Below are 13,663 nucleotides of genomic sequence, written 5' to 3' on the forward strand. Positions count from 1 at the left end.
GATTATTGTTCAAATATGTAATTTCAAGTGTTTCTGAGCTGTCCAGATAGTTTTTCCATTGTTTTGCACAAAGGTTACTCAAAAGTACATTCGTTTTTTATATTTTTCTTCTACTTAACCTGGTATTACACTTATTTAATGCATCAATGGAAAAATGAGGATGGATATGTAAAATAGAGGTAGTTGTGTGCAAAAGGGCAAAAGTACATGCGGATAGTTCCTGTAATATGATTTTTATGGCTAAAAAAAGAAAAAAAAGTCTAGGCGAGCTATAATGGTCTATATTGTACTCTGTCCTTAAAGGGTTAAAACCACAGTAAGTAAATAAGGTCAAAGTAAAATAAGAGAAAGTTTGGAGCAGAATGTTGAGAAAATAACCATACTGAAGCATGCTTATAGAAAGTGCAGATTTTTTTAAGTAACGATACAGCTCCAGTTGAAGTGGTTTTCAATTGCACGCTATAATATCTGCACAGACCCTTTTGTTCATGATTTCACACTTGACATTTGAATGCACCAGCACAAGCGTCCCAAATGAGCACTTGTGAGCATATCTCTCCATATACAAACAAACGAGTGCATCTAATAGGCTAATCGTGGCTGAGCAAGCTGTCATTTCCTGAAGCTATTGTAGATGCAGCACATGTTGTCCACTTTAATTGGAGGGTTTTGTTTGTTGACGGGATTGCAACGCGCCGTCACGAATTCATCACGAGGTTTTGATGAAGTTGCGTTTCCATTCATGTCGACGTGCTCTCTGCGCTCGTTCAGATGAGTAGAGACGATTGCGTTTGGAACAGGATCTGACATCTAACCTAAACGAAACTACTAAGAACGTTACGGCTTTATGAATGTACTCTAGAAGTGCTTTTGCAACACTAAACATATCGCCTCTGTCTTCTTTTTGTGAGCATATAATGTGCAGTTTCTCTACTAAGTGACACTAATTATCCTCATAGAAATGTAAATGGAAAGTAGTTGCGATTATGCTTGTCTTCATTAAATATTAAAACATTCAAAAGCTTCGCAGGGACTAGACCTTTGACCCAGTTTAACAGAAATAATAAGGTCCTTAAGGCCAAACATTGAAGAAACAATAACGGCAAAAATATAATACGATTAGATAAGGAAAAGCACAATGAATACATGTGTAAAGTCATACGTGTTCGCAAGTGTTCTACCTACCACAGATATCAGCGTGAGCCATTTGGACGAGGAAGTTATTAAGTGTTGTTTGTATGGCCCTCGCTCACAGTAAAGTGGAGCCCTGCCTTGGCGTGTTTCCAAAAGGTCAGACGCGTGAGGAGCGGCGCTATAGGTCCGACGCTGAAAACCTGATGTGAACGCAAACAACTCAACAATGGGCTTCTGGTTTCATGTTTTCTACCAGGTTTTTTTCTGATTCTTTTACAGCTTCCCGCATTTTGTTGATAGCCACTCGACACGTCTCAGATTGTGAGAAGATGTTGTGGTTTCAGTGACACGGTGTTTGTATTTCCAGTACGCAGCTGCAATAACTGATGATCTGAATAAAACAAATATAACTGACTTTTAAGCGGCCCATTGAAATCCTTCAAGTTATTTGACAAGTTAGAGTTGCTATATTTTTTCGCTGAAAGGACTGACAAATTGTATCTGCCAAAATTGTATTTATTTTGCGTATTTATATTGCGTTATTTTGTGTTATTATGTTGTTCCCTCATCAAAAACAGACCTGGAGTTGTGTTTTTTTGTTTCATTCACACATGTTTAACACACAAACCCTGCATATTTAGGCTGAGTTCTCCTCTCAGACTGAAAACACTCTGTTCCACCTTGTGATGTCATCATGTGGTAATAGGAAGTGCTCCACTGTGTTTTTAAACTCCACACACCTTCACTAGGATTATTTGGATAATTTCAGTCAGAGAATTGCCAAACTCTATTGAATAAAAGGTAAAAGGAGCTGTTAACTTGAAAACTACTACTCCATGACATCACAAGGTGGAACAGAGACTTAGACAAAACAAGAAACACAACTCCAGGTATGTGTTTGATGAGGTAGCAACATTATAATAGAGTAAATTTTACGTAATATAGGATCTTTAAGGCTAGTTTCAGTTAGTATTTATGTCAATCAACCACATGGTCAAGGTCAACACTGGTTTAAAATCCAGCCGTTCTAATACGTGGGTAAAGTATTGCTGACTGCCTGATAACTGCTTCTCTGGATTTTGCAGCAATGGATGCCCCACTGAATCTGACAGCCAGTGAAGTGAACCATCGCAGCGCTCTGATCTCCTGGCAACCTCCTATGGCTGAAATCGACAACTACATGCTCACATACAAGTCTGCTGACGGAAGCCGCAAAGTACGTGCAACTCACCAATGCTTTGTCCATTTATTTCATGCACCACATACATGATTATTATTATTTATTTTGTTGGTTTTTTTTGCTTATATGTGCACTATGTAACTATTTTAGAGGGCGGTCAGCCACTTTCTTGTCTTCATAGAGATGTTACTGACTTTATTTTTTTACATTATGGTATTAAACCTGCAATAGTCAAAATCTGCAAAATATCAGCTTTATTTTTTACAATTATTCTCTGTTCTTGCTGTAAAACCCCTCACCACACACTTTATACACTTTTCTCACACAGGCATTAACATTTTCTCACATTTCTCTCTTGTTTAAACTCTCTCAAAGTTCAAACCTTCGTAGGCGTCTTTGTTGGTGCAGAACGTTTCATCGACATTGTGGGTTTTTTTGTCGGGGAGAAAACAAATTGCAAACGCACAGCACTTCAGAGTCACACTGAGATCCAACATTTATGTAAATTTGTCTGAACACATTCTGTGCTGTACAGGAGACACGGCACGGAGGAGACTGATGGACAATGGTCTACAGTCCAACAGCCAATCAGGACGCACAACACAATGCACGCTCAGATGATGTAAAAAAAAAAAAATGTAAAATTGCAATAAAAATCCGCAAAACAGCAAGACCACGAAAGGTGAACTGTGACATAGTGAGTGGTAATGTTGTTACTTCATCAAAAACTTCCCCTAAATTGTGTTTTGTTTCATTCACACATATTTAAGCAACCCTGCATTATATTATTATTATATTAGTCTGTCTACATCTCCAAAAGCTCAGAATTGTCTGTTCCACCTTGTGATGTCATGAAGCAGTTGGTTTTCAAGTTAACAGTTTTACCTTTAATTCAGTAGAAATTGGCCATTCCAGCGCTGAAATCATTCAAATGATTCTAGTGAAGGTGTATGGAGTTTAAAAACATTGGAGCACTTCCTGTATTACCACATGATGACATCACAAGGTGGAGCAGAGTGTTTTTCAGTTTGAGAGAAGAACTGAGCCTAAATATGCAGCGTTTTTGTGTTAAACATGTGCGAATGAAACAAAACTAAAGTCCAGGTCTGCTCTTGATGAGGAAACATTAAAACACCTATTATTGTTTGAAAAATATAAGTAAAAAAACGCTGTGAGTGGGATCGCCTTTCCATAAACCGGACCTATATCTTGGTCTAGTGGTGTCACCTGCTTTTCTCCACAGAGACAGATAGATTTAACACCAAGTAATGACACGTCCACGGCGACAAGCATGTGGCGGACCCTCCAGCTGAAAAGTTACACAGTGCACCTTTAACTTCTTTAAAAATGCTTCACTAGAACAACGCGTTTCAGGGAGCTTAATACATCCTTACCACACCAAATGCTTAAGAGCTGTATAATTATTTGTAGAACATATTATTCTGAAACTTCTTATTCTTCAATTTTGCCAAGTATGAAATGTCCTCAATATAATCACCTAATTAAAAGAGAACCTCACAGTGAACTGAAAAAGAAACGCTGCCAAATGAAAACTTTACGACAAGCCCTTCAGAGCACTAATTTTATCTTTCAATCACGCAGTCCCTGGATACCACAAATTACACACTAGGAGCACAGAGAAAAATTGCCTGTCTAATAACTATATTACATTCATTTGCCACTTTAGAAATGCTGTTTATTAAATATAAATTAAACTTTGTAACGTGCCTTAGTAGCAATAATAACGCACATTGGTAAGAGGTGTGTAGAGAGTATATTGCTTACTTTAATGAAATGACTGCAGGTGTTTCCCATGAGCCTTTGCACGACACAAATCGGCAATTAGGCTTTCACACACGCGGTCCTCTGCATGGCCTTTGTTGTGAGCGCATTGTGACTCAGTGTGAGATCAAGAGAGACGGCCGCTACAGAGCAACCAGCGCCACAGGAACTTAGACGTGCGCTACAAGGTGTTTACAGCTAGACCTGACAGCGTAATGAAGTTTTAAATTTGATATACCGCATTTCTGACCGAAATATAGACTATAAATGATCATATTCCGATTATTTTACGCTACGGACACAATAAACGCAACACAATTTAAACCACAAAGTCTATTCTAAATGTACGGTATTGTTAAAAAATCAAGAGCTGCAATAAATAGTGCGGTAGTAGTTATTAATCAATTTTTTTTTTACGGCTTAAATCTTATCGTATAGTCAAAAAATAACATAAAATTTCCCACAACTGCAAAGAAAAAGTACACATGATGAATATTAATCCATCTTTCATATATTGAACGATAAGTGGATATAGTAATTATCGTCACAGGTTTATTCACAGCGTAGATAAATCGGAAAAAGGTGCAGTGAAAACTCTAAAACTCTAAGAACTCATATCAAACGCCTTCATAACTTAAAGCTGCACGATGTCACTTTTCTGGTGGGGGTTCTTTACCTGCTTGTCTCCATGGAGAGGTTATTGTTTTGCCTGAAATGTTCCACAGAATGTATTTAGCGTGTATTAAATTGCAGGTGTTTTATTATGGAGATGAGCTGTGGGCAGATCCTTTACGAGAAAAGTTACGCGGTGCAGCTTTATTTATACAGCACAATAATGGAAGATAAAACTGCCGTGTGATTGTGCGCACAGTGTGGAAAAGGATCTAATAAGATTTTTGTCCTTGTGTTTGTTTTATTGAAACATTACGAGCTCACAGAGGTACAGATCTTGAGAAACTACCTTTTAAAATGAGCAAATTTGAAAAAAGCAAATTTTAAAATGTTCAGGTCATGCCACTAAGGAATATAGTACAGTGATGAAAAACGCTTTTAAAGGACAGTGTATGTACGTGCATTGTGTTCTGCGTCCTGATTGGCTGTTGGACTGTAGACCATTGTCCATCAGTCTCCTCCGTGCCGTGTCTCCTGTACAGTACAGAATGTGTTCAGACAAATTTACATAAATGTTAGATCACAGTGTGACTCTGAAGTGCTGTATGTTTGCAATTTGTTTTCTCCCCGACAAAACCGACAATGTTGATGAAACGTTCTGCACCGACAAAGGCGCCTACGAAGGTTTGAACTTTGAGAGAGTTTAAACAAGAGAGAAATGTGAGAAAATGTTAATGCCTGTGTGAGAAAAGTGTATAAAGTGTGTGGTGAGGGGTTTTACAGCAAGGTTATTTTTAGAATGTATCAGAATCAGAATCACTTTTATTGATCCCCGAAGGGAAATTCACTTAGTAACCCCCACGATAAACGAGGGACCAGTGTATAAGATATTAAAAAAAACATGTCAGGTCAATATTGTGTAACATATTTGCATTTGATCTTGTAGGAATTGTATTTTCTTCATCTTGTCATTCCTAACTATTCATACTCATATTGTGTTATTATGGAGTAGTACATAATAGTCCGTGCTGAAATATTCCTTTTCCATTGGAGCGTTCAAACTGGCATAATAACTACTAACTATTTCTTGCATGAAGTTTGAAAAGCCACAAATCGTGTTCTGACCTTTAGAGGCAGATCAATAGACCAGAGGGGCATTTATTTGCATTACAGTCAAATAAATGGTTTCCCCGTGTCATATTGTTTTCTATTTTACCTCCAGAGAGACAGGCCAGTTTGTCCTTATTTGTCAGTGTTGGTTTGTTGGTGTTTGCGAAAATGGCACAATAGTTGATAAAGTAGCACAGGTTTTTGATGGGCCAGAATAGTGAATGTTTCTTTTGTAGATACAGGATTTCAACCCCTTTACTCCTGAATTAGATTTCTTTAGTGATTGAGTCCAGTATTCTCTAATAAAACTTCAAATGTAGTGCTTTTTTTAAAGATTTGTGCTGGATTTTGTTCAACAGAAAGAACTGAATCAATAGCTTTCTTCTAATAGTGCTTATTTGTTTGGATATTTGTGTTTGCTCAAATTGTGAACATGATAAAAATAAACCCCCAACAGCCTTTTCAGCAGGTCTGAAATATGAAAAATACTTTACTTTTCAGTCCTAGTGAGTAGAAAGTACAGAAATATCTGCTCTCAAATGTAGTGAAGTAATAGTTAGTTTCCGTTCCACTGCTGCCTTTGACTATTGTTACACTGCACTTTCACAAACGATTATATTCAAAAAGAGTAATTGAAAACTTATTTTGGACAATTACCAGACCGCACAGTCACCTCCGCCAGCCCTTCACCCCTTCAGTTAGTATAGTTCAACAAAACTGACTCATCCCACGTGTACTTGGAGCAAATTATTCAGCGTCGGCACAAACTGAAGTGCTCCTTGGAAGAATCTCCCTCCTTTTTTAAAAGCTACGGTCTGGTTCTGCTCTGAATGTGCTGTGTCCTTACCACCAATTGGTCTGTTGCCAGCTCCTGTTCTCAAAGAGATAATGGCCTTTTATCATTCATACAAAACACTTAAGCTGTAGGATGTATCTCTTATCTGATTAACACAGACCTAATAGTTTGTAAAGGAAAGCTGTGTGTGTGCTCCGAATGACAGTCCACTCCTATTCAAATCGCACAAGGACAAAAACATGGTCACTCCCGCTCTTTGAATAGTAACTGTATGAGTCTACAGCGAGAACTATGTTTCTATAGTTGTTTATCTAATATTAAATATCTAACACAAACAATGGGAAAATTGTTAGATCCTTTGAGAAACAGAGGCACAGTAAACCAGCTGCTTCCGTGCATAATTCACACAGGCACGTTGCATGGAATAGGGGGCTATTTTCCAAACTGTGAATATTTCATTGCACTTGTTCATATTTGATGTGTATTGAGGCCAAATATATTTATGTGCTCTCATTCACAAGCACAGACAAGGTCATGTTTCCTTTTAATCAGATTGGAGAAAAACAGTGTCTGCTGAAGTTGAGCAGGGTTTATAAAAAAACAAATGGACCACCGTGACTTCATCTAAAATAGAAAGTTGTTTTGGTGGGTATTTAGCGGCTCTTTAGCCCAGCTGCCGCTCTGGAGTCTTTTATCTTTTGATAGCTGTCAAAGTGTCCGCTCTTCAGCCTCCCACTCGCCACCTTCTTCTTTAGGAGTTTCCAGAGACTCTGGCAGTCCTCAGATCTGAACTGAAGGTTTTCTAAAATGGACTCAAAAGACGTCATATTGCATTTCTATGAATATTTGAACTATGAAAACACTCAACAGACAAGGTGCATGCACGGTGTGGTCATTATAATATAGATTTTACACAAACCTGGGATGTGGAAGATGAATATTTCCCCAGAACTGAATTCTAGCATCAAATGTACTGAACGTATTTTGCTAATGGACACGGTTTTGGCTTAGTTTTGTTCTATAGTTTGATCAGTTCATTAAATACAAAATCTAATTTGAAAATCTAATGAAAAAATGTAAAAAAATATAGTGACGCTTTACTACTGCTCAAACAGAATATCTACACATGCTTAAATCACATGAATTCTAAATATTTATAGTAATATATCACGTCTTTTATATATTTAGTCTTTAATTATATATTTTATTTTATTTTTTATCTTTTTATATATTTTTTGTCTAGTTTTTAAATAGTTATCTGCCAGTGGATTGAGATATTTCAGCTTACTTATAATTAAATTGTCTTATTCCATTGGCTGATAATTTATCTTGAAACTAGAGAAAAAACAGCCAGTAATCCCTTGAAAATAATATATATATTTATATATATAGATAGATTTCAAGCCTGAATCTGTGTTCAAATTTACATAGTTAATCTGTTTTTCCAGGTAATCTGTAAAATGTCCAGATTTCTGTAGAAAACACAAAAATACACATTGCCACGCCTCTATTTTACCACATTTGACTGTTTCAGCAGTGACACAATGCACCTCAGATTACTTAGCTGGAGGATCTGCTGAAGTCTGAAATAATGACCTGCCGATGTTTTGAGCTGTGTTTGTTTTGTCCCCATAGGAGCTGATCCTAGACTCCGAGGACACGTGGATCCGCCTGGAGGGACTGGCTGAGACCACAGAGTACACCGTGAAGCTGCAGGCTGCCCGCGGACTGGATACAAGCGCTGTTGTGTCCACTACTTTCACTACAGGTACAATAAACACATACATTTACACACTTATGATGATAAATGAACCCCAAAACAACAATGTTACTTGGCATTTTTCCCTCGAGGTTCACAGTGACATATCTCCAAAGCCAGGCACTATTTGTTCATCCCCTCCCCGCGGACAACCGAGAGAGAGAGACTTCCATTAAGCCGCAGCTGCAGGGTGGCACTTACTAAACAATATGCTTGAATCTTTAATGTCTTCTGTTTGTATTTTGTCAAACAAGAGTTAGAGGCGCCATTACAAAGCCGCTAATCACCAGGACGTAACATAAACATGCCACATTTTGACACCGGTATCCATTCATTTACCTTAATAGCAGTTCGCAGCAGCTGGAATTGTGTTAAAATGTTTTCCTTGGTCTCTGCCTTGTTACCATGGTGAATAATATTAACATAAGCTTGATTGTAAAACAGTGTAACTCATACATCAAGGAACATTATGCCCACTGGGAAATAATTGTGATCGTTAAATAGTGATCATTATTGCTGTTTTATTCCATTGTGATACAGGTTGTAAAACACAGCGATCAGTCATTAAACGTTTGCATTTTGGCCCTTTTCAAACTCTTTTAAATCTCTGCTTGTGTTTTTCTTTGCTTAAATGCATAAAAAAGATTAGTACAAGGGATTTAAAGATGCACTACGCACTTTTTTTCTATACCTCAGCTGCTGGTCCCCACTGTGGTATTATTACTTTGGATGAAACGACTAGTCTTCTCGGAGAAACGCAGGTGAAGTTGGTGGTCAGATATTTACTGACAATAATAAGAATGTTTTTCACCTATGAATAAATGCAAGATATATGATTTATAATGATAAAAAATACTAAATGTTGTTATACTGAAGTCTCCCTCCACTTTCCTCCTTCCACATCGCCAACCAGAAATAAAAATAACTTGTGACAACATTAAGACATAGTTAAAACTTCACTAAATACACTGGGAATAAGCAGCAGCAGCAGCAGCCAGGAGCCAGAGTCTGTTTCTTTGTAGTTTACACAGTTCTCCAATCGGCCCCGGTGAGTAGAAGGAAAAATCTTCACAAAGCACGTTCTGTCAACATTTCTGGTCTGGTCTCGTCTCCAGGGAGCCGCTTGTTTGCTACACCTCAGAACTGCGCCCAGCACCTGCTCAACGGAGAGGCCCTGAGCGGAGTCTACACCATCTACATTAACAGAGACCCCGGCCAAGGCGTGCAGGTGTACTGCGACATGACCACGGACGATGGAGGCTGGATTGTAAGACATTTGAACATAAATATAAACTTTCTATTAAAAAGCCGATATTGCACTATTGTCTTATCTATTTTATAATGTTGTTTTTTCGTCACACAAACCGACCTGAAGCTGTGTTTTGTTTCATTTGCACAGGTTTAACACACAAACTCTGCACATTTAGGCTGAGTTCTTCTATGGTCCACCTTGTGATGTCATCATTTGGATCATTTCAGCTCTCAAATTTCTGAAATTAACTTGAAAACTACCATTTCATGACATCACAAGGTGGAACAGAGCATTTTGAGCTTTGGAGATGTACAGACTAATAAAGTGTTACTCAAACATGTGTGAATGAAACAAAACAACTCCATGTGTGTTTTTGAGGAGGTAACAGCATTAGAACATGACTTAAAGAGTCAGTTTTGTGTAATAGAGGACCGATATACTTAATACTAAAAAGGCTGAAACATTTTAAAAGAGAAATTCGTATTGACTTTACACTAGCCTCAGCAACTAGAAATCATCATAGAGTCATCAAATACTACTTTAGTACTACTGTAGTTACTTTTTATTCAACTTGAAATTGCTGTGTTTCAGATGACGTCACACCACTTTATAGATCAATCATATTTAATGCAGATAAAAACTGTTAAAATGGTCAAAATGTAGTTTTTTGTTGTAATATGTCAAGTTAATGGTCTAGTCACTGATAGTGCCGTAATGGCAGGTGCAGGTGCGGACCAAGGAGTGCAGACTCGGGGTTCACAGTGTTTATTCACAATTTGTGCAGAAATATGAGTCAGTAGTTCATTAATCACACGGGGAGAAGGGAGCGGGAGGCAGACCAGACGGGTGTAGTGCAGAACGGGGACGGGAAAGCCAGGACCAGAGCCAGGACAGGATCGGGATGAGACCAGGGCGAGTCGAGCAGGAGTAGTCCAGAGAGCGGGGGCCAGGGCAGGAGATGGGAAGCAAGCCGGAGACCAAGACAAGACAGGAGGCGAAGGCAAAGGGTGGACTGTACCGGAGCTGGGGTGCGGAGTCAGGAGCAGGAACGAGCGGGAGAGCAGGAATCTGGAGAGTAGCAAAAATTCCAATTAACATCGAAAAAGTCAAAATAACAAAGTGCAAAAACGAAGCAAGAGTAGTCACGTTGACACGCGGATGGTCTGGCACCGAGTTTCTGAAGCTCGTTCATCTTAAACTCCGCAGCAGGTGGAGGTGATTGCGCTGATGCGCTCCAGGTGCGCGCAGAAGGATCCAGAAACTCCGCCCAGCTCCGGACTCAGGCAGGAGCGGGAGGGGGAGAACACACAGGGAGACACAAGAGAGGCAGATAATGCGTGCCTCATGACAGATAGAAAAAAATACGTTTACATTTAGTGAACTTTTAGGATATTTTATGACAAAGTACAATGCTATTAATAGGGAAAGTGAATCTTGCATCATCATCATCATTATCACATTCTAGGATCTGAAAACCACCAAAACATTTAAATAAATTCATCCTACAAACAGGCTAGGATTGATGGAAGGATTTTTGTCACACTATTTTGCTAAGAGTAGTGCCTCCCGGACCGACACGGCAGCCAAATGGAGACCCATTTGCAAACACAGCTACTAGCGCCCGACTGAATTCAAAAGTAGATACTTGAGAGTGAGTATGATGGACATATAATAGTGGTTGTTTATCTGTTATTTTGTTTTAAGGTGTTTCAGCGCCGACAGAACGGACTGACTGACTTTTCCAGAAAGTGGAACGATTACCGCGCTGGTTTTGGAAATCTGGAGGATGAGTTTTGGCTTGGTAATGTATTCTGTTTATCATTCCTGTGAAGTGTAGAGCTTAGTTTCACTGAGGATTTTGCTGCAGTATTTAAAAGACTCATATTAAGCTATTTTCTGATATGTTGTAATGTTGTTTCCTTATCAAAAACAGACCTGGAGTTGTGTTTTGTTTCATTCACACATGTTTAACTCACAAACCGTTGGATAATAATAAAGGTTTAATCAGACATTTGTGGATGAAGGTGTATTTTTTTAGGAGATAATAACATTCTAACATGTCTTAAAGCTCACGAGAGTCAAATTTGTGTAAAATAGAACCTTTAATAGAACATTCCATGAATCAGAAACACAGGATTTGCTTTAACCCGGTAAAAATATGTGTATTATTTCATTAGTACACTTTAGTGCTAGGGTCACATCTCTGTTCACTCTTGTACAGCTGTCTCTACTGTGTAACTGTTTCCCATTTAGTTCAATCTATGTCACACTTTCTGAAGGCTGACTCATTGCTTTGACCCAGGTGGATTTAGTGGGTGCAATCAGCAGAAGGTCAGGGCATTCACATTAAACTGATGGAGATGGAAGAAGCATGTATTTTTCAGTGTATTATTTCACGTCAGTAGTTCTTGATTAAGATGGAGGACCATGCTTTTCAAACCTTCTCCCTTTGCTCATTTGGCTCCTCTACTTGACTTCACAAAGCTTCTCTGATTCATTCATTATTGGATTGTGTGAAAGCTCGTCTCGGCCGTAATTGTTTTTAGCAGCATCCCGATTCAAAAACAAAACACATAAGACTACGTTTGATGGACTGCTGCAAAGCCTTTCTTTCCCAAATCTCATTATGAAACAATAATTATATTCATTAGAAAATGTGCAAATGACTCATGTTTTTTTCATGTGCCAGTTTATTATTGTTTGGTGCAGATGATTAAAGGGAAGTGTTACATGAATATTTCATCAAATAAATGAGGGAGCAAAAAGGGCATTTGAACTTGATTTGGAGGAATTAAATAACAGAATTTATGATGGGAGAATGAATGAAAAGTAAAACAAAATGTGTCTATTGGATGTGGGTGGACACAGTTTATAACATAAAGGTCCTAAATTATGCAAAACAGACTCTCGTGTGATTTAAACCGTGTTATAATGTTGTTATGTCATCAAAACATACCTAGAGTTGGGTTTTCATGTGTTTCATTTGCACATGTTTGAGAAATCCTGGCTTATTAGTCTGTTTACATCTGCAAAACTCAAAATGCTCTGTTCCACCTTGTGATGTCATCAAGTGTTTTCAAGTTCAACAACTCCTTTTACCTTTAGTTCAGCAGAGATTGGCAATGCCAGGACTGAAATTACCCAAATGATTCTAGAAGTGAAGGTGTGTGGAGTTTAAAAACACGGTGGAGCACTTCCTGTATTACCACATGATGACATCACAAGGTGAAACAGAGTGTTTTCAGTTTGAGAGAAAAAATCAGCCTAGACGCAGGATTTGTGTGTTAAACATGTGTGAATGAAACAAAACTTTAAATACTGCAGTAATAGTTGTCTAAAGTAGTTGGTTTTATTAAACAAAACAAACAAAAAAAAGCTTTTGAGGTTTGGCCTGGTTTAGAATCACAGTTTCAGACGATGTTTGAACAAGTGTGGTGTAAAGTCGGCCCAGGTGCGAGACTCTAAACTGTTAAAGCCATTCCTTTTATTTGGATCATTTTTTTTTTTTTCTCTCAAAAACCATTTATCTGGTCACTATTAGCACAAAAGTGTTTTATCCTTTACTGTATAAACTGAGGAAAAGAAAGTGGAAGCAAACAGCACTTGTACTTTCTCCTTCTTGTTAATGAGAGATAGATACTTAATGCTACTTATAATTGCACAAAATAAGTTATTAAACACAATCCATGCATGACTGTAAAGCACAACGTTTAATACTTTATTGTGTTTACACATTGTGCAAACAATACTGACCTTTACCTGTTTGACCTAAAAAGTGTAAACAAAACAAAACTAAATTGTACCTAAAGCCTCAATTTTGAAACGACCTTGGACAGGATTTTCGTCTGTCCTTCTGTTTTGATATTTACTTAGTTTTTTGTTGTTTCTTTCTTTCATTTTTTTCTTATGGGCAAGTTTAGCCAAGGCGAGTTTATTTGTACAGCACAACTCGTACATAAAGTAATTCAAAGTGCTTTACAGAAAAAGAAAGACATTAAAATCACAATACAACAAATCAAAACAAAAGTAATAATAATA

At 38.0% G+C, this 13,663-nt stretch overlaps 1 protein-coding gene across 1 annotated transcript in view; it reads left to right on the top strand.

Moving 5' to 3' along the window:
- Positions 1–13,663, top strand: part of LOC117385508 (tenascin-R-like) — a 69,207-nt gene that overhangs the window by 46,253 nt on the left and 9,291 nt on the right. The window contains 4 exon segments of the mRNA XM_055228576.1: positions 2,220–2,350; positions 8,250–8,382; positions 9,489–9,640; positions 11,330–11,426. Of these exon segments, the coding sequence (XP_055084551.1) occupies positions 2,220–2,350; positions 8,250–8,382; positions 9,489–9,640; positions 11,330–11,426 (513 nt within the window).

This window comes from Periophthalmus magnuspinnatus, chromosome 17, assembly GCF_009829125.3.
Source record: "Periophthalmus magnuspinnatus isolate fPerMag1 chromosome 17, fPerMag1.2.pri, whole genome shotgun sequence".
Lineage (NCBI taxonomy): Eukaryota > Metazoa > Chordata > Actinopteri > Gobiiformes > Gobiidae > Periophthalmus > Periophthalmus magnuspinnatus.